This window comes from Chlamydomonas reinhardtii, chromosome 6 (assembly GCF_000002595.2).
Source record: "Chlamydomonas reinhardtii strain CC-503 cw92 mt+ chromosome 6, whole genome shotgun sequence".
Taxonomy (NCBI): Eukaryota; Viridiplantae; Chlorophyta; class Chlorophyceae; order Chlamydomonadales; family Chlamydomonadaceae; genus Chlamydomonas; species Chlamydomonas reinhardtii.
The window spans coordinates 1,931,742-1,951,685 of NC_057009.1; the positions used below are offsets into that span (position 1 = coordinate 1,931,742).

General features: G+C 63.8%; 3 protein-coding genes across 3 annotated transcripts; 2 read left to right on the forward strand and 1 right to left on the reverse strand.

Annotated features, from left to right (window-relative positions):
- The first annotated feature begins 17 nt into the window (after window positions 1-17).
- Window positions 18-13,069, forward strand: CHLRE_06g263650v5 (uncharacterized protein). Its single transcript, XM_043062833.1, has 21 exons — window positions 18-308; window positions 485-570; window positions 895-1,024; window positions 1,393-1,458; window positions 1,710-1,950; window positions 2,167-2,296; window positions 2,696-2,884; window positions 3,193-3,751; window positions 3,915-4,066; window positions 4,951-5,237; window positions 5,505-5,845; window positions 6,033-6,631; window positions 6,831-7,656; window positions 7,934-8,206; window positions 8,518-8,638; window positions 8,920-9,062; window positions 9,393-9,502; window positions 9,901-10,017; window positions 10,280-11,028; window positions 11,252-11,817; window positions 12,077-13,069. Exons 1-21 carry the CDS (start codon window positions 270-272, stop codon window positions 12,287-12,289), a joined length of 5,937 nt encoding a protein of 1,978 aa, XP_042923539.1. The 5' UTR covers window positions 18-269; the 3' UTR covers window positions 12,290-13,069.
- A 552-nt stretch (window positions 13,070-13,621) lies between these two features.
- On the reverse strand, window positions 13,622-17,067 carry CHLRE_06g263700v5 (uncharacterized protein). Its single transcript, XM_043062834.1, has 4 exons — window positions 16,483-17,067; window positions 16,136-16,165; window positions 15,881-15,922; window positions 13,622-15,493 (listed from the first exon to the last, which is right to left on the reverse strand). The coding sequence occupies exons 1-4, from the start codon at window positions 16,777-16,779 to the stop codon at window positions 15,185-15,187; spliced, it is 678 nt and encodes a 225-aa protein (XP_042923540.1). The 5' UTR covers window positions 16,780-17,067; the 3' UTR covers window positions 13,622-15,184.
- A 1,066-nt stretch (window positions 17,068-18,133) lies between these two features.
- CHLRE_06g263750v5 (uncharacterized protein) lies at window positions 18,134-19,942 on the forward strand. The gene is made up of 2 exons (XM_001696512.2): window positions 18,134-18,269; window positions 18,391-19,942. The coding sequence occupies exons 1-2, from the start codon at window positions 18,180-18,182 to the stop codon at window positions 18,526-18,528; spliced, it is 228 nt and encodes a 75-aa protein (XP_001696564.2). The 5' UTR covers window positions 18,134-18,179; the 3' UTR covers window positions 18,529-19,942.
- Window positions 19,943-19,944: the final 2 nt, after the last annotated feature.

The window sequence follows — 19,944 nt, forward strand, 5'->3', positions numbered from 1 at the left end:
CATAGCCCACTGTATACACTCCAATTGTCACTGCCCACACGCGGGCCGAGTGAGCGCAGGGCCACAGTTTTCAGAGCTCCCCTGCATATTCGCAGCACTTCTGCGAGTTTCTGGCGACCAAAAGCGCCTAGAGCGCTAAGCTCAATAAGAATGCAAGCCCTTTCGCCTAGCCCTTGCGTCTCAATTGCGTCACGTCAATTCGGTTGCAGCTAACTCCAGCTCTTCAACAAGGACAAGCCCCAGGCTTTGACCGGGAGTGATAAGGCGACATGGCTCATCCATTTGGGGGCCGCAAGCTCCTGGTCACGGTGCGCGGGCGCTGCGCGTGCGAGCGTAGGGCCATATGCGTTGCCCCCTTCCGACTGCCCTCTCCAACTGAAGCGCCAGCCAGAGCGCCGCTGCGTGACTGTCCGCATCAAGCACACTGTACCTAGCCTGTCCCAGCACACAACAATATGACATCAACGGAGCAACATAACCGCAGGTGTGCAAGGCCGAGGTGGGATGGGACCAGCCGGACTCGAACACGCTGGAGAGCGCGTCGGTTCGCCTGGTGGCGGGCCCTTTCAAGTGGGTCGGCTGGGGTTGACTTTGAACCAATGCCTGGGGGCTGGGGGCGTGTGTTGGAGGGCACACTGAGAGGAAACACGCATGACAGTTTGAAATATGCAATGCGATGCGGCCGTGTATGTGTGTGTGTGTGTGTGGCCGTGTATATGGGCATGATACACGGCACATGTACGGCACATATGTGTGTGGGAAGGAAGCACAATCGAGGGTTTGCGTTTGGCACCGTGGCACTCATACGGCCCAGGATATAGGGCGCTTGCAACCCCCTCTTGTTTTTTTGGGGGCTCTAGTGTTATCTCACCCCTTATTCCCCACAATCCCCAGGTCCTCCACGCGCTCCGTGCCTGTGGCCCGCGGCTCCCGCGGCGCCTGCGGCCTGCTGAGCTGGGCTCCGGGTCTGGGCGCGGAGCTGTTCGTACTGACGGAGGACTGCGTGCTGCTGGCGGACATGACCGTGAGTGCGTGTGTGTGTGTGGGGGGGGGGAGGCTGGAGGGGGCGCGGCTTGGAGGAGGGGCTGGAGCGGGATGGGTTGTAAACAGGATTGGATGCCTTGGAGGGGTGCCTGGAGCGTGGGGCTTTGTGTCATCATTCCATCAATAAGAAGGAAGAGGGGCGATCCAGGCATCGCGGGATAGGCATGCACCTGAACTCAACGAGTAAGGGGCAGTGGCGGCGGCGGCCGCGGCCAGGACTTTCATCTACCGTTGATGAGACCAACTTGAGGCAGCTCGTGTGAAAGTGGTATGCTGCGCTCCTTGTTCCCACACTACTTGGTCTCTTTGATTATGGCCATCGGACCCACACGTACGCGCTCGCCGCAGATCGGAGCGGAGCTGTGGGGGCGGCGCGGCGGCGGGCGCTGGAACTCCGAGTCCCTGTATGCCCAGGTGTGTGTGCGCGTGTGTGTGTGTGTGTGTGTGTGCGCGTGGACATATACATGGACCACAGATCGCAATCAAGGCGTTTGGGCGTTGGCAGGACGGATACTGCGTCGTCCCAGCCTCCCTTGCAACCCACCTCCCCACATCTTCCCACCATCACCTCCTCCACCTCGTCCTCCTCCTGCTCCTCCACCTCCTCCTCCTCCTCCTCCTCCTCCTCCTCCTCCTCCTCCTCCTCCTCCTCCTCCTGCACACAGGCTGACATAGTCCTGGACGCGGCGGGTCAGGCGCTACTGCTGTCCGGCCGCTGCCTGGACGTGCGCCTGCCGCTGCTGCCGCCCTCGGCAGCGGGCGGAGGCGGAGGAGGCGGCGGAGGAGGCGGAGGGGACAAGGGCGGCGGGGACAAGGCGGGAGGCGGCGGAGGCGGGCAGCAGTCGGGTCCGGTGCTGGGCATGCTGGCTCTGAGCATGATCCTGCAGCCCGCAGATGCGGAGGCGGGTGCGTACGGGGTGTGCCAGGGAGCGCAAGGGGGAAAGGGAAGTCTGTGTGTCTGGTTGACAGGTGGGTGAGTAGTCTGCAGAGCGGCAGGGAGCGGGAAGGGGCGTGTGTAAACCCTAGTAACACTCCGTGTTGCACGGACGGCTACCCCCCGCCACTCCCTCAAACCCCCTCCTTGCGGCTACACCCCTCCATTCCCCCCATCCCCCCCTTCAGAGTTGGTGCGGCAGCTGCCAGTGGAGGCTGCGCCGCGGCTGCTGCTGGACACGTGCCGCCTGCTGCCGGGCGCGGTGGTGCGCGGGGCGGCGGGGGCGGCGTACGTGGACCCGGCGGTGGTGTTCATCCGGTGAGGGCAGGGAGGAGGGAGGAGGGAGGAGGGAGGAGGGAGGAGGGAGGAGGGAGGAGGGAGGAGGGAGGAGGGAGGAGGGAGGAGGGAGGAGGGAACTGGAATGCGAGGCAGGATGTGGGCTGTGGGGTGGGAGCATGGGATTGGGCCAGGGCCTGCTGGCACGTCCTGTTGGTGTGCACGCTGCTGCGGTCGCCGCCCCCCTTGTTCCCAGACATTTCCCCAGTCGACCCTCTCCCGACCGCTGGTTCCGCATTGCCCAACTGATGCTGCTTTACATTCGCATCCCTCCCCGGATTCCCGCCATTCCTGCCACCCTGCCGACGCGATGTCGTCGCTCCCGCTGCTCACGTTGTTGCTGTCGCTGCCACTGCCGCTGTCACTGTGTCGCTGTGACAGGATCCGGCTGGCCTCCGCGACGGGGTTGGGCCGCCCGCACGCGCCCGGCCACCACCAGCATCACACCTCCTCCCACCACACCTCCCACCAAGGCCACGGCCACCGGGCGGCGGGCGCGGGCGGCGACCTGGGCGCCCCCTCCCGCGGCTCCGGGCCCTGGCCGCACGGCGCGGCAACATCCGGCGGCAGGTGCGTGCGTGTACCGGTGTGTGTGTGTGTGTGTTGTGTTGTGTTGTGTGCGCGCGTGTGTGTGTGTGTGTGTGTGTGTGTGTGTGGCGGCACGCGATATGGGTGCGTTGGGAAAGCATACATGCATGGAGAGGAAGGGGCCACCCCATGTGAGTGTGCGCCGCCGGGTTGTGGGCGCGCATGTGCTGTGCGTCAACCTGAACTCCATGACGATGACGTAATGTTCGCCACGCCCCTGCACCAACTGCCGCACCAACTGCCGCACCAACTGCCGGACCAACTGCCGCATCATCATCACACCCCAACAGGAGCCGTGGTGGTCACGGCGGCGGCGGCGGCCATGGCGGCGGCGGCGGCGGCAACCCGCTTCAGGACCTGGGCTCCAAACTTCAGGCCGCGGCGGACAAGACGTTCGGCCACGTGGGCGCCTTCATCGCCAAGCTGAAGGACCAGCACCGCGGCAGCGGCGGCGGGGGCGCAGGAGCGGGTGCGGGAGGAGCAGCAGGAGGAGGCGACGGCAGGGCTAGCCAGTCCGTGGAGTCGTCAACACACAAGGGGCGGGCGGGGCCGGAGGGCGCCGGCGGCTCGGCGGCGGGCGTCGCGCTCCAGGACTTCACGTCAGTCGTGGCGGCGGCGGTTAACGCCGAGGCTGCCGGCGGCGGCGGCGGCGCCGCCACCGCCGGAGGCATGCAGCGGCAGGGCAGCGGCGGCGACAGCCGTCTGCCGCCGCCGCCGCTGATTCAGGCGGCGCCGCCGCCGCCTCAGTCGCTGGACGTGATGGCGGCGGAGGCGGCTCTGGCGTTGATGGAGGCCAACGGCTTTTCGGTTGTGGACAGCCGCCGCCTGTCCAACTACTTCTGGTGCAAGGTGGGGACCGGGAAGTAGGGCAACCGGACATCAGGACGGCGGGGGCCGGAACGGAAGAGTGCTCCACTCCACTGCTGCCAAACCGCCGGCAACGGCTTGTAATATTATGTTATTAGTCACACTGGACATGAACGGCCACGATGACACTGACACGCCCCTTCAGGTGACGTACGAGAGCCAGGAGCACGTGAGCCGCCTGGTGCCTGTCATGTCGGGCGGCACGGTGCGCTGGGACGAGAGCTTCGTGGTGGCGGCGCTGCGGCCGGTGCGGCCCGCGCCCCTGGAGATAGAGCTGTACGGCAGCAACGACGCACGGTGCGGCTGTGGGGCGGGGGAGGGGCGGGGGCGTGTGTGTGTATGTGTGTGTGTGTGTGTGTGTGTGTGTGTGTGTGTGTGTGTGTGTGTGTGTGTGTGTGTGTGTGTGTGTGTGTGTGTGACCACGGTTTCCACGGTTATTCTGCCAGATCACGTGAATCGTGTATCTGGTATAACCAACGACAGGGCTCTCAATCGAGGGCTGCCGTGACCTGGCGGTGTGTGTGTGTGTGTGTGTGTGTGTGTGTGTGTGTGTGTGTGTGTGTGTGTGTGTGTGTGTGTGTGTGTGTGTGTGTGTGTGTGTTAAAAAACGAAACGAAAGCCCGCCCAGACGACGCCAGAGTTACTTACCGATACCTACCAATTTACCGAGCGTCGCGTGGTTGCTGTCACCCAGGTAGTCATACTTAACCGCGATAAGCCTGTAACCCCACGGGCGACCATTCGGCCTGACCCCGCGATGCACCTGTATGCGTCCATGCTCCGCTCCCTGGGCGCGCTAAACAACGTTTACCCAGCACGCCTAATTCCCAGATTCCCGCCCGCTGGTCGTAGTCGAGCTCACCTATAAGCATGGGAATGTGTGCGTGTGTGTAGACGCGTGTGTGTGGATGCGTGTCTGTGTGTCTGTGTGTGTGCTCGAGACCTGCCTTACACCGCATGCTCCCTGCAAACGCACTGGCGCCGCCCACGAAACGACACGATACGATACAACACGAAACTCGCATCTCCAAGCCAACACACACGCCCCCGCCAACATCCTCCGACCCCCTTCATACCTATGGTTATGTACAACGAATCGCATATGCAGCTGCAGTTCTCCTTGCGACTATTTCCTTACGGGATTGGTTCAACGTTTTCTCCCCCCTTCATATTGCTCGCAGCTCCCGCGGCCGCATGGTGTGCCAGCTGTCCGTGCCGCTGTGTGACGTGATGGAGCAGGTGGAGGCGCAGCACGCGGCGGCGGCGAGGCAGCGCGAGGCGGAGGCGGAGCGGGCGGCGGAGGCGGAGCGGCTGAGGAGAGACATGGAGGCGGCGATGGGGGCGGCGGCGCGGGAGGCGGCGCGGGAGGCGCAGCAGGCGGCGGGGGGCGGAGGGGCGGGAGCGGATGGGGCGGAGGGGGCGGAGGCGGAGGCGTTTGCAGCGCGGCGGGCGTCGCACTCGAGCGCAGGTGTGCGGCGGTGGGGCAGTGGGGCAGTGGGGCAGTGGGGTAGTGGGGGCTTTCGCGGGAGCGGGCTAGCGGGGGCGGGTATTGCAGCCTGGGGATGCGATTGGGGAATGGGATAGGGTTGGGGGATGGGGGATGGGGAATGGAGACGTGCCAGTTTGCTGCGCAGGTCCAAGGGTTTCTGGGCTAGGACCAGAGAGCCACCACCATGCCCTTGCATGGCTTCCTGCCCATGCTGAACCCACAATCATGTTTGTTTTAACTTGCCAGGCCCCCGCCGCTCGCTCTGGTCATCCTTCACAACGACCGGCAGCGCCGCAGCCGCCACTGTGGCCTCTCGCTTCACCTCCCACCCGCTCTCCTTCTCCCAGTCCCGGCATCCCCACCTCCACAACCACAACCACCCGCCACCGCCGCACAACCACCAACCACAACCAGCCGCCCAGAAACTACCCAACTACCATCCCGACACGTGGCCGCGGGGGCGGTTGCGGCTGGCGGCGCGGCTGGGCGGTCAGCAGCAGGGCGGCGCCGCCGCCGCCATCCACGGCTCCCCGGGCGGCGCCGCGGGCACCGGTGTCCGAGAGTGCGTGTTCCACATGGACTTCGAGGTGAGCGGCAGCGGCTACGGATGCTGCTCCTGATCCTTCTCCTTCAGCTCCTGCGACTCTTGCTGCCCCTGTTCTTGCTCTTGCCGCTCCTCCGCAGCTGCGGCACCCGGCACGCAAGCCGTCTCGTCCCTACCACCTCATCACGTCCTTCCTGCCTCGGCACTACCCCACTCACCACTCCCCGCAGGTCATCGACGCCGACCCGCGCGCCGCCGCCAACAGCACCCAGCTCCTGCCATGGGCGCCGCACCAATACCACGTCCACACCCACCACCGGGCAGTCACAGCCGGAGCTGCCTCCGCCGCCGCAGAGGCGGCACGCGCCGCCGCCGCAGCCACAGCCGCCGCAGCGGCCGCCGCCGCAGGCGGCGGCGGCGGATCCGCCACTGCCAGCCACATGCCTGGAGCACACGCGCGGCACGGCTCGAACTCAGGCGCGGCGCCGGGCGGCGACTCCGGCGGTACCGTCACGCCTGAGGGCACGGTTGGCGGGGGCAGCGGCTTCACCGCGACACGGCAGGGGTCGGCGGGGAGTGTGAGCACGGTGTTCGTACCGGGTTTGGATTCCGTTTTTTCGGGCGGCACGGATGCTGCCAACAGCCGCCCGCTGAGTCCCCCCTGGAGCCCGCCCGCCGGGCCGCAGCTGGCGGCGGCTACGGAGATGGTGGTGTTGGGCGGCGGCGGCGGCGGCGGCGGCGGGGGCGGCGGCGGCGGTGGAGGTGGAGGGGGCGGGCGGCGGGAGGCGATGCCGCTGCTCAGCCGCTCGGCATCGGGCATGGCGCTTGGGTGAGAACTACGTCGTGCTGTGTCCATGTCCGTGTTCGTATTCTTCTTTAGGAGGGCAAGTCGTTGGTCGAATCCAGCTGTGCTTTGGTGTGCTTTGCCATACCGACAACGCATTTGCAAGTGCCTTGGTAAGGAAGAGGTTTGGGATCTACTACGCGGGTTTCTCTTCACCAGTCTACCCCATGTGCGCGCCCTGCAGGCACCTGCCCTCCATCGCCTGCACCACCTGCGCCACGCCCGGCGGCGGCGCCACGCCGCGCCACGCGCCGCCGCCCTCCACCACCTTCCTCACACCCGAGGAAGAGCTCTGGATGCCTGGCGGCGGCGGCGGTGGCGCTGGCTACGCAGCCGCCACCACCAGCAGCACCACTGCGGGACCGCTGCCGGTGACGCCCAAGCGCGCCTCCGCCACGGGCGGCGTGCCGGGTGGGCTGCGACCCATCCACACACAACCCACGCACGGAGCCGTGGCGGCGCTAGGACTGGACATGGGCCCCTCCAGCGCCGCGCAGCCAGGCACGCCCATCAACCTGGCACATCGCAGCGTGGGCACGGCGGCGGCAGAGGGTGGCGGCGCCAGGGGCGCCGGCGCTGATGGGGGCGGCGGCGGCGGTGGTGGAAAGAGGGGTGGTGGCGGAGCGGCCGCCGCCGCCGCGATCCTGGCGGCGGCTGTGCACAGTGGCTCCACCGCAGCTCTGTCCACGTCATCAACACTGCCGGGCGGCAGCGGCGCCGCCGTCGCCACCGGCGGCGCCGGAGGCGGCGCCGGAGGCGGTGCTGGCGGCGGCGTTGCCGGCGCCCGTGGCGGCGGCGGCGCAGACGCGGCGCTCGCGCCCGGCATGTGCTCTCACGCGGCGTTTGCGGAGACGGCGGCGGCGACGTTCTCACTGGTCATTCATGATGTGGAGCTGGAGCTGCCGCCCGCGCCCGACGGCGGCTGGGGCGGCGTGGGCGGCGGCATGACGGTGGGCGGGCTGAGCGGCCAGCAGGCGGCGCAGCAGGCGGCGCTGGCGAACCTGCTGCAGGTGGGGCGCTGCCGCGGTGGCCGCCCCGGCATCGCGTGTGTGTGAAAAATACCATACTTACACCGTGATGCTGAGGAACGCCGCGGCGATTGACAGGGCCAACCGTGTTAAGCAGCGATGCTGCTTTGCGTCCAGCTCTCTCCCTTTAGAATCCTTGCACGCATGGCCAAAGCCCTGCTAACGGTCTACTTATGTTCAGATACTTTATGCTGTCCTTCCTCTTTCGTCCATCTCCCGACACGCACGTACACACACACACACACACTCAACAACACAGGGTGACTACTTCCTGGTCCTGCGCTGCGGCTACGTGTGGGCCACCACCGCCAGCCTGCGCGCCACCGCCGCAGCAGCCGGCAGTAGCACCGCAGCAGCCGCGGCCGCAGCCGCAGTCGCAGCCGCGGGCGGCAGTAGCGGCGGCGGCGGCAGTAGCTACGGCGCCGGTCCGCGCCTGGCCCCGCAGATGGGTGTGGTGCTGCCACTCACCAAGCCTAGCTCCATGCTCAGTCTGGCATTGTACCGGCGGAATGACACGGTAGCGGGGAAGAAGGTGCGTCTGCAAGCTTTGACGCATGCCACGTACATTTGTACTACGTACATGATATATGGACGTAATACGATGTGTACAAACGTGGATTCCGGGCAATACCATCGCTTGTTGCCGGGTTGTAGCGCTTGCCGCGAGCAGCACCGTGCCAGCCGAGTTCAGGTCGATGCTTGTGTGTGTGCCTCGGCCCTTGCCCGCCCGCACATTCTCATTGTTGCCAGCCCTCAACCCCAGAACACCCACAACTGCCACGCCGCTCCCTCCCCTCCAACCCACAACTCCTAACCCACAACTCCCAACCCATAACCCCGCAGGTTCTCAACGTGCGCGCCATGATCGGCATGGTGGCGGCGGAGGGGCTGGTGGGCAAGCTGCGGCTGCGGCCGTCCTCGTTGGCTCCCGGCCGCGCCGTGGACGTGTGCCTGCCTCTCAAAGGTGAGGAAGGGGGAAGCTATGGCCCGCTGGGGGTTCAGCGCGCAGCTTTAGCGCAGTTTTGGGGTGGTTGGGGGCAGCTGGAGCACAAGGCAAATACTGGGCGCATGTGCGTGTTAGGAAAGCATATGCAGTTTGTGCTTGTGTGTGTGTTGCTGGGGGCAGGTATCTCCTGGAAGCGCTCTCCTCAACCTCTACGCCTCGGGTGTGCATCTCGCCCTGCCCACTCACCCGCGCCCGCCCATCTTGACCCACCCCACCCAACGGGCACCCCCGTGCTGCAGCTGAGCGCTCCGGCTCGCGCCCCTGCGCCACCGTGGCGTGGGTGCGGCTGAGTCTGCTGCTGGCGCCGGGGCCGCGCGGCCTGCCGGGGCTGCTGATGGCGTATGCCGACCCGCCCGTGTTCCCACCCCTGGCCATGCTCATGGTGCGTATGCGCGGGTGGGGTGCAGGGGAGTTTACACCAATCTGAGTTACATTAAGACCCAGGGGAGGAGGGGTAAGTGCCCGCGCCCGACGACTCTGTCCCATGCTCATCATCGGAATGCCCACCTAGAGCGAGGCGGGGGCCGGGGGAGTGGTTAGGGGAGGGGTGTCCCTGTGTGTGCACAGGCGGGGCTGCGCCGTCCATGTAAGTCATCCCAGGATGCCGCCACCTCCCAGGCTAGCTGTGCTAACATGTCTCCCCGCCTCACTTTTCCACACGCCTGCTCCCCGCACTCTGGGCCCGCCGCCGCCTCCTCCGCCTCCGCCGCAGGAGGGTGCGGTGTCGGGCGCGGGCCTCAGCGCCACCCTGCCGCTCACCGACCCGGCCAAGAAGGTGGACTCGGACGCACTCAGGCGGAGGGAGCGGCGCCTGCTCATCAAGTGAGAACCTGGGGGCCGGGGGGGGGGGGCTACATTCGTGATTGATGAGAAGCTGGAGGCGGGGGGTAAGCCGTTCATTTGGAGAACGGATTGATGAAATCACAAAGTATGAAGTGTCAACGTCCAGTGGGGGGGCAGGGCGACGCATTCCCCACAGCCCCCACTTGCAAGGCTCCTTCCATGAGTCGTGGGGTGCCCGTAACTGCAACGGAGGGAGCGCCAAACAGGTAGACCATGGGTAGGAGGGACGAAGGCGCGGGAGGCGGCGTCGCCGTGTGACTGCTGCGCGAATTCCCACACGCACACACACACACACACACACACACACACACACACACACACACACACACACACACACACACACACACACACACACCTGCATGCGCGGCTGCGCACAGGTGGCTGTCGGAGTGCAGTCCAGGCGTGTCCGCCGCCGCGGCTCGCAAGCTGGTGGAGGACGGCCGCACCGAGTTCAACGCCGGCCGCACGGGGCAGAACTGGAAGCGCATCGGCCGGTGAGCCACAGAGCAAGGGAGCGAGAGCGAGAGGGATGAGAGCAAGGGGGCGAGAGCGAGAGGGATGAAAGCAAGGGAGCGAGAGCTAGGAGGGCCGGGGCTTAGGTTGCCGGCGTTACCGCTCCGTACATACGCCACCGCACTCTCACGGCCCCGTGAGCCACGACCACTCCTCCATCCTGTGACGCGCTCCCTCCGTGACCTCCTCCTCAACAATCCTTCAACTGCGCGCCTCGTCCTTCCCTCGCACTCGCACTCGCAGCGCCTTCGCTGCAACCGAGCCGATGCAGCGCTTCTGGTCGCACGTGCAGAGCTGGCGGCAGCCAGGACTCACGCTGGCAGTGGCGGCGGCCGAGGTCGCGTTCCTGATCTGGCCCTCCCGCGTGCTGGCGGCGCTACTGCTGTGGGCCGTGGTGGCGCTACTGCAGGGCCGGGCCAGGCTACTGCCGCCGCAGTTGACTGCGTCCGACAGCAGCAGCGGAGGCGGCAGTAGCTACGGCGTGGACGGCACCGCCGGTGGCGTTCGTGGTGGAGGGGGCGGCAGTAGCACCGGGCACGGCGGACCTGGCGTGGGCGGTGCGGATGGCGCTGGCGCTGCGAGCGCGGAAGAGCCGGCGGCAGTGCCTGTGGTGGCGGCGGTGGCGGCGCCGCCGCCCCAGAGCGCGACCGCGGCGGCGGTGGCGGCGGTGGAGCAGGCGCACCAGAAGCTGCTGGCGTCTTTCTCGTCGTGGTTCGGCGACACAGCAACAGCCGCGCCCGCGCCGCCGCCGCCGCCAGCAGCAGCAGCAGCAGCAGCAGCAGCGGTTGCCGGCCGCAGCGCCAGCGGCGGCAGCAACAGCGGCGCCGCCGTGGGGGCTAGCGTGTCACAGCCCCTGCCGGCAATGGTGGCGGCACCGGCGGTCGTGGGCGCTGCGGCGGCGGGGGCAGCGGAGGTGGAGCGGTCCCGGGCAACGCCGTACTTCGGCGAGCCGGGTGCGATGGTGGAAGACATCGTGAACGACCCCGATCCGGGTGAGTTGAGGCATAGCACGTCACCTCGGCACTCAGCACGCTGCTTGGCGTAAAATAATGAAGGCGACCGGTCATATATCGGTGTGTATGGCTGCATGTCGTAGCTCGATTCTGAATGGGGCACAACCATACGTATAATATGAAGCACCGTCTTCCCAGCATGTCGTTACGTACGCTGCCTACTCCCTGTTCTTCGCCGCTACTTTATCCCATCCCCTTACAGCCACCGCACGTGCCGTCGACACCGAGTCAGCAGCCGCCGGCGACGGCGGTGCTGCAGCTGGTGCCGGCGCTGGTGGTGGTGGCGGCGTGCTGTCGCCCTCCGCCTCCATCACAGACGCCCGACAACTCGCGGCGGCCGCATCCGTCACCACCGCCACACCCACTCAGCCGCAGCCGGTGCCTGCCACGCCCACCGCCGCCTCCGCCGCGGCAGCGGCCGCCTCCGCTGCCGCCGGCTGGATATTCGGCTCCTCGCCGCCGCCAGCCGCCGCCGCTAGCGACTGGGCCGCACACCAGCAGCAGCTGCTCAGCCGCGGCGGCGGCGCAGCCGCCGCTGCCCCCGCCCCCGCCGCCGCCTCTTCGACCGCCCTTGCCCCCGCCGGAACGGCCGTGCCGGGTGGCGGCGGCGGCGGCGGTGTGATCGAGCGGTTGGCGGCGATGGCGGGCGCGGAGGTGCCGAAGGACCCGCTGGCGGCGCTGCGTCAGCAGTACGACCAGCTGGTGTACTTTGGGCTGCGGGTGCAGAACGTGCTGGACGACATAGCGGGGGCCATGGAGCGCGTGCAGGTGAGCAAGTGTGTGTGTGTGTGTGTGTGTGTGTGTGTGTGTGTGTGTGTGTGTGTGTGTGTCTGTGTGCGTCTGTTTGTAAAGGAGGTGTTCGAGGTTACCAAGGTCGGTACGTTCGGTCACACGTACGTGTCGCGTGCGTAGGGCTTTCACAACATGTTTGTTAGAGAGCACCCCACCACAATGTCGCTTACATCCATTCTCAACAACCTGCACATGCGCCCTCGTTGCCACCGCCGCCGCCGCCGCTGCTCCGCAGGCGCTGCTGTCTTGGCGGGACCCTGTGGCCACGGGCAGCTTCGTGCTGTGCCTGCTGTGCCTGGCGGTCTCCCTGTGGTTCCTGGGCCTGCGTGCTGTGCTGGGTGCGCTGCTGCTGTACGACCTGCGGCCGCCGCGCTGGCGCGACCCCTGGCTGCCGCCGCCCGCCAACGCATTCGCGCACCTGCCCACACGGGCTGACCTCATGATGTGATTGTGGGGTGCTGAGGTGCTGGGGTGCTGAGGCGGTGAGGGTGTGTGAGGAAGGGAGGTTCAACAGAGGCTTGGGAGGGCGGAATGAACGACGGTGCGGGTTTGGCAGCAGCTGTGTACGGAACGCAGATGCGGGAGTTGATGTACATATAGTGTCTTGGATTGGCTGTGCATCGTTCAGGCCGCAGCTTGGATATGGGATTCTGGATTCTAAAACTTGAATCCTGCATCCGGGAGTAATGTTGCCGCTGGACGGAGTGAGGGGTTGGTGGGGAAGCCACCATGCGGGTGGTTGAGAGGAGGCGGGCGGATCATAAGTGACAGGCCGCCTAGCACAAGACTATTGCACTTTCGTTGGCCACGGTTGCTGGTACGGGACTATTGGGGCGTTGTGAGATGTTGCTGTACGGGATTTCGATGGTGCCTGGATGAAGATGCTGAGACTAGAAACAACGCTTGTTGATCGCTGTGGCAGTGGCATGATGTACGCAGGGAGCAAGGCCGGACGAGAGGAGGTATGCATAGCCGTGCGTGTGACTACCGTACTGCCTGAATGCTGAAGACTGTGGCTGAGGGTCTGAATCGAAGTACACTGGCACAACGGCCAACATCGTTCACTGCTGACTCGCCTCCACCTCACCACGCGCCCGAGCGGGGGAGGGCAGTCCACGGCACACGTCCAGTGACTGCCCTTGTCACGAACAGCCCTGAACGGCCCCCCTGCCGGCAAACTCCTCAACGCCGGGGCCTCGATTTGGCTCCGGACCCCAATGCAAATGCATCACGTCGTGCTTCAACATGCTCACGCACCGGCGGCTCATGACAGCCCGGCCTCGCCCGGCGCCGCGGCTTTGATGCCGCCGGCGCCTCCGCTGTTGGATATGAGTAATGGGTGCGGCTTTGACATGACGCCAGCGGCCCGGCGACAGAGGATGAAAGGACTTAAGGACAGCGCCGTTGGACCCCACCTGTCCACACCCATCCCCTCGCGGCGCTCCCCAGCATCGGCCCATCACGCCTTCAGCCTGTTCGCCCTTCGCTCGCTCGCTGGTATCAGCCGGCATCCACTCCACATTTCCGCAATGCAAGCTTGTCGCCCTATGCCACCGTGATGGGAGTGCGGCCGTGAGAGACAGTGGAAACAGCGTAGATAGCTGGCATGAGCGGGTGAGTTGGCAACAAGGTGAGCAGCGTGCTGTAGCGGCCGTGGCGAGCTTGGTGGCGAGGCCGCGTATGGTATCGTATGTACATACGTACACAGGTGCGGGCCGCGAGCAGCCCGCAACGCACACCAAGACAAGGCAATAAGACACACATGCTGGCACTGGAGCAACACGAAGAATGATTACATCAAGGCTGCTGCTGCAACCAGCCCACACGGCTCGACCCACGCACGCCATTAGCACCTGCCAGCTGCAGGCATACGCCGCATGCACCACTAGTTTGAAGATAATGCAGTTTTCTCAAAGCTGGTCAAAGCATTCAATCATCAGCCAGTTTCTGTACTGTTGCCTTGCAGCAATCTATAGGGACCCGCACACAGCGCATCAAGAGCAAAGACCACAACCACTTCCATGCGGAGCGCGTTCGCATTTCAACGCCACGCCATGCCCCGCTATCCGCCTGCGGGTGAAGACCGCATAACAACTTTCAAGTGCATTAGATATGCTTGGTTTCCCACCCGCCGTCGCTTCCACTCGTGCGTGCCATCACCACTGCCGGGTACATGTGGCAGTGTAGCTGTGAACCACCACGGCCGTACCCACAAACCGTTAACAGAATACCCGCCCTCACACGCACCCTAATGCCAACCAGCCAGGCCACCATGCATACTCAAGGTTGTGGACGCAAGCGTGCCTGGCCTGGTACGTCCAGGCTTGCTCAAGCCATATCACATGCATCTCATATACTATGTCACTGCCGCTCAGTTTAAAGGACGATCAGGGTTTCAACCCTGGGGACGAGAGTTAAAGCTCTCTAAAATGTGGAAAGGTGTCGACAGGAGCACACGCCCGCGGAAAGGTAAAAAAAGAACACAAACGTACGGCAAGTATATGAGTCGGTCAAGGTCACATGCCCGCGCACGACGGCCACGTGCATACCAGAACAGAAGCCACTGCACTCGTACTCGTAGGCCTGGTTCGTTTGTAATATGGGACGAAGGACCTGCCCCGTCAGCATACACACAGCATGACATGCCCCTGGAAGCCAACACGCGCGCTCTTCGTACTGTACGTGCCATCCCGCAGAAACCGGAGCCTGGCGCACACGTCCCCGTGCAGCTACTTGGTGTTCAAGCCGCACCATTGCGCCACAACGACATGCGGAGCCTTTCAAAGACACAGGTACCGCGCCGCCCGCTCACGGGGCCCATGCAAAACCACTTAATAAGTAAAGCGCCAGCCGCTGCTCACGACGGCAGTAAAGCTGCCGCGCTTGGCGCGCGCACACCGGCTCGCTCACGAACACAACACGCAGCGCGCGCGTCAGGCCCAAACATAAGAGCCTTTGACCGCGACCGCGCGCCCATCCCGTACAGTTGTTCTTAAGTGTGCCTGTATTGCCTCTTTTGTTCATTATCCTGCCGCTGTGCCTCTAAGCGGCACAGCCTAGGCCCCACTCCCACATTGCCACCATTGTCTAATACTTCTTTCCATGCCGCTGCTTCCAATGCCTGCACGAGTGCAAAGAGCAGCATACGGCACCAACTGGTGTACACCTGACCAGCGGCACACATCCAGAACCAGCCGCTGCCCACCGCTGACTGCTTCCTCTTTCAGGGAGCATTCCGCAGTACCACCAGACATAGGAATGCTCTACTCGCCTCTCAAGCCCCAGCCTCAGCCCCTTGCCCCGCGTCCCTAGCGCCTCCCCCCGGGACTAGGAGTCTAATCCCTTACTTCTTCACATGCAGCCCCACCGCCCCAATGCTGGGAAGCAGCCCGCGCTTCGCCACCGCCGTCGCGGTGATGTTTATACGCACACCCAGCACCACGGCATCCCGCGCCGGCCCGTACCCGCCCGGCAGCTGCTGCGCCTTGAGCGCTGCTGTCAGCGGGAAGCTGTTTATGCCAGGGCACTTGAGCGTTTCATTGGCGGAGCCGGTGTGCAGCAGCAGGGGTGTGGCGGGTGAGGTGCCGGCCTTGACCATGATTTCAATGGAGCTGAAGACTGGCTTGAGCGCGCCCCGGTTGAGGACTAGGATCTGAGGAAAGGTGCGAAGGCAAGGGGTTGAGGGAAAGAGAGGTGTGATAAGCAGTGAGCGAGCGAGTGGTGCGGTCCGGGGGTTGTGAGGCTGGTGGCCTGTGTATGCACGCCAAGACCGTAGGGCTGCGTCGGGCTCCAGCGCGTTTTACGAAGTGCCCGGGTGTGAGCGCCGATGTGCGTCGGACTTGTATGTAGTCGCGGCGCGCCGTAGAGATCGCTAAGGATACGCTGCAGCAGATGACGACCTATGCCTTATGCTTCCATATGGCGCTTTGCAAGCGGCGCACGAGCGCGTGGCTTTCGGCGTATACGAACAGATCCCGAGCGGTTGACGCCCGCACCCATCTAGCTCTAGTGTCCGCAAAACCGGTTGAAACGTCCGCACCTGCAGCTCCTTGGCGTCAGATACAAGGATGCTCGGATCAATCTGTAAATTGAGCCACAGCAAGTGAGTCAGAGCTGCGCTAGCTGAGTGCGTGTGCGCGCGAAGCCCGCGTGCGAGCGGCGCTGGCGCCCGGTCGGCGCGCGGGTTCCCTCATGTGGCAGGCGGCACCGCCGCCCTGATCAAGGCAGCACACGCACACGCACGAATAAGAAGTAGCCGTCCTAGATATCCCCCGCCTCGGGCGCATGCCCCTACCTCAAAGCGAACGTCTACGTAGCGCGGTACCTGTGGCGGGAGAGCAGGGCGCGCACGCAGAGTTCGTGAATAGAGCAGCTGAAAGGTCGGCAGGCGGTATTCGTGTATTCGTGTTCGTGTAGAGGGTGATCGCTTACGTATCATAGGTGTCATAAGTGTTTGATCTCAAGCAGTACGCAGCGAAGAAGGGTGTCAGGCCTGCATCGGACAGCCTTTTTCCCCAAAACGCGGCCTGTCCACCGCGCATCATTCGCACATATGCTGCACAGACTTAAACCTCATGACGCAACCCTTGCCGGCAGGTAAAACCAAACGGGGACAAATTCAAAAAGGTCAATTGCACTTGCCTCTGAGGTCGGAATCCAGCTCAGGTCCCCTCCGTCTGGCTTGCACTTCTTTCTGATAGTCTGGGCTTTCTTCGGCGCACCGAGGAGGCGCCTTACAGCACCGGGCGATGTGTCAGTGCCGTTCAGGTCGAAAGGCCCACGCGCTGCCAACGCCCATACTACTTGCTCCTGGCCTGTACTAGGGCTTGGCACAGGAGCAGGCACAGGGGACGGCGGAGGCCGCCTTCCGCGTTGTGCCCAAGCACCGCCCGCCGCGCATATAACCAGTAGAGTCAGAACAAAGTGTTGCTTAATCATTTTACAGCAAAAAAGCTATTTCAGAAGTGGCAATACAAACATACTCAGTCACAGAACTTCTGCGCCCCTCCCTTGGATCCGCGCGTTGGAACCGATGTATGGCGCGAATAACTTGGCCTGTTGCCCAGGCCAGTGCAAGATCTATTATTAGATGTAAAGTGCTCGAAGTGCTATGTTTACCCCTCAGCAGGCGCTGTGCCAGCATGAAGATGCCCTGGTGTGAGGCACAAGTTTTGCGGACCCCAACCACGGACCAAAACTTCCTTGCTCCCATTACTTCAAGGAATCTGCGGAATTATATGTGTTATCGAGGAGGAATTTGTACCAATGAGATAAAAGCGCAGCGCCGCTGCTGGACAGCTTCGACGAGGGACCATGAAACCATCTTCGATGAGGGCGGTATTCAGGGCGGGCCCCCAGGACCCTCGCTTTGGGCTTGGCTTGCAGCCACACGCGCGAGCGCACAGTGCTCACTTGGCAGCATCCTCGCACTCTAGGTTACTCAGCAACTAGGCTGGCACTTGACAGTAGCACCAGCCACTGCCAGCCTGACATCCGGGCACAGAGGTGTCATGGTCGGTCTCATGCCAGCATGGATTGCGCACAGGCTGACGCGTGGGTGGAACAGTAGTAGATGGTAGGAAGTCCCATATGCGGCCAAGGCAATGAATAGAACCGAAACCCAGAAGGCCGGGAGTCCCAGGACCCAATACAGCCTCGCACTTTTGAAGCTTGCAGTGCGGCGGCGGGAGTGCTGCACTTGCATTGCGCCAATGATACTTTTCGGCTTTTCCGCCTCACGCAGCGGACTGCTTGGGGAGCGCGGGCGCCCCAGCCCATGAGTCCAGCCAAGCCTGGACGCAGTCCAGTTGCAGTGTAGATCGGAATGCGGAGGAGAACAGTGCAAGGGGCGGGGACGGGGACACGGCGTGCTGGGGAGGGAAGAGCTGGACCTATCCAGCAAGTCCGTCAGCTTGCAATCCTCGATGTCGAAGAACCTGTCCAATGGTCACTTTCATAATCCGTGGACCGCGATTGCCCAAGCTGACGCTTTGCATGTTGCCGGGCTTGTGGTTGTTGCGGTCGCGTAGCCAGGCACCTCTGCATCATGAAAGGCGTTCTCAGGCAAGACAGAGAGGCAGCAACCCCCTTACCCCACACCAAATCGTCTTCTACCGGCATTTAATGCCCCTTGCGTCTCCTGGTCAATGGGAGTGGGGCCAGGTGGGGCCATGCGGGACAATGGGAAGGGGGGCTTCGAGTTGGTCGACCTCGGGTTGGGATCCAAGTGCCACGCGCGGAAAGCACCTTCATTTGACAAATTGTTACTCTCTGCAAGCTATATATATATACAGTAATAGGCCTGGCCAAGCAATCTGTCCTCCAAATCCAGGGCCGAAATGGCGGACCCCGCGAAGAAAGGCAATGTGGCGCTTGAAGAGGACGACGAGTTTGAGGACTTCCCTCAAGAAGAATGGGAGCCATCCGTGGTGCGTTGCCGCCCGCGAACCTGTCGGCAATGCCTTTCAAGAGTTGCCTGTGCAGCAGCCTACCGTGCCCTGCTCCAGAGAACCTCAGCAAGCCAACCTTCTCGCTTGCTACACCTTGCAGGAAGACCTGAAGAAGAAAGAACTTTGGGACAAGTCCTGGGACGACGACTCGTTGGACGACCCTGTGGGCCAGCAGCTGCGGACGGTGCTCCCCACCGTGGCGCAGGGCGCCCAGGCGCAGCAGCAGGCGCAACAGTGAACACGGGAATTGGTTTAGGAGTGAAAGTGAACAGAGGAATGAGGGCTAGGAGTGCCGGGGGCCGTCTTGCAGCAGGAAAGGGGAGGGGGGGTGAGCAAGCATCGTTGCAGTGCGCGGGCCTCCTAGCTGGTTTGGCCGTGCGGGGCTAGTTGATTACTGCGCGCCAGGATCGGGAGCTCCTACAGCCTTCTAGTCTGAGACGTCAGGTCTGTGTACAGCGGCACATCTCCAGGAGACGCGGCGACGGAGCTTGGCTGGGCTGAGTCAGCTTCTGCATGTACATAGGGACCTCGTACGGCTGCGCTGCGGCCTCCAGTAGCAGCATGAGGGACTCGGGACTCGGAGCTGACCTGGACTGTATAGGCCCTGACAAGCTGGATGGCGGCTAGGTGGCACGGATTCAGGTGACGTGCGGTGAGTCTGGCGGAGGGGTTGCCGGCGACGGCGTGTGTCTGCCAGCAAGCGGACTCGCGGAGGCCGGCGTTGCCTCCTTGGCGGCGCACTGCCGGGGCGGCCAGTGGGCGAGAGGGCAACGCTGGAGTGGCCCTATAGAAGCTGCGCGCTATGTGAGGACGGGGCCCGCACGGGACCGCTTTCGGACTGGATGTTTTGGCAATTTGGGCTGAGCCCCCAAGCACAGCGATTCAAAGGGGGGCGCCCCAGGAGCACCAAAACCACTACTGGCGCAAACTGCGAGTGGCGTACACCAGTATTTAGTAAGGTCTGTTGATCGCCAATAGGCGGCGGGTCCAAATCAGCAGGAGCGAGATGAGGTAGACTGGGGACGTGGCGTGGGCTCAGCCCATATTTCCCTTGCGAGGGAAACACCACCTTTCTTGATGTACCGTATGCACCAGCCGCATGCCTCGCCAACCTGCTTGAACCCTGTCCCATCACACACCAGCCGCATGCCTGTGTGCCGCTACCTGGCATGATGTGACGGTGATCCGTGTTTGTTGGGTGCATGATAGACGGGGGCAAAGCGACGAGCCGGTGCTGCGCGCACGTGTTGCACGGCCGGCGCATATCGGGTGTCTGAGTGCCGGAGTGGATGAGTGTGCGATGGGACAGTGGTAAGGCAGGTTGGTGAAGTCCCAGCTGATTCCCAGACCCCAGCAGGTGGCAAACAACCGGGTGTCTGAGTGCCGGAGTGAATGAAGCAGCAAAGAATGAGGAGAGTCTGGAGTCTGCTGACACGGTGCCATACGCAAGTTGACGCACATGATGTGCTCCCAGGCGGCAGCGTGGCAGGGATCTGAACACCTGGTGTTGGTTGGGCCAGGGCCTGGGTGTATCCGCGGATTGGGCGATGTTGCTGTCGCCTGCGGGATGTCTTGACTTTCCTTTCACTGTGTCATAAGATTCATGAGACGTAACCGCGTCCAGTATGCAGTATGATGGTAACGTTCATCCGCA

Coding starts and splice junctions, on each gene's coding strand:
- CHLRE_06g263650v5 (XM_043062833.1), top strand. CDS start 270: ATGGCTCATCCATTTGGGGGCCGCAAGCTCCTGGTCACG. Junction 571..894: donor CTGGTGGCGGGCCCTTTCAA/GTGGGTCGGCTG, acceptor CACAATCCCCAG/GTCCTCCACGCGCTCCGTGC. Junction 4,067..4,950: donor TACGGCAGCAACGACGCACG/GTGCGGCTGTGG, acceptor TATTGCTCGCAG/CTCCCGCGGCCGCATGGTGT.
- CHLRE_06g263700v5 (XM_043062834.1), bottom strand. CDS start 16,779: ATGATTAAGCAACACTTTGTTCTGACTCTACTGGTTATATGCGCGGCG. Junction 16,166..16,482: donor GCTGGATTCCGACCTCAGAG/GCAAGTGCAATT, acceptor CTCCCGCCACAG/GTACCGCGCTACGTAGACGT. Junction 15,494..15,880: donor CTGACGCCAAGGAGCTGCAG/GTGCGGACGTTT, acceptor ACCTTTCCTCAG/ATCCTAGTCCTCAACCGGGG.
- CHLRE_06g263750v5 (XM_001696512.2), top strand. CDS start 18,180: ATGGCGGACCCCGCGAAGAAAGGCAATGTGGCGCTTGAAGAGGACGAC. Junction 18,270..18,390: donor AAGAATGGGAGCCATCCGTG/GTGCGTTGCCGC, acceptor TACACCTTGCAG/GAAGACCTGAAGAAGAAAGA.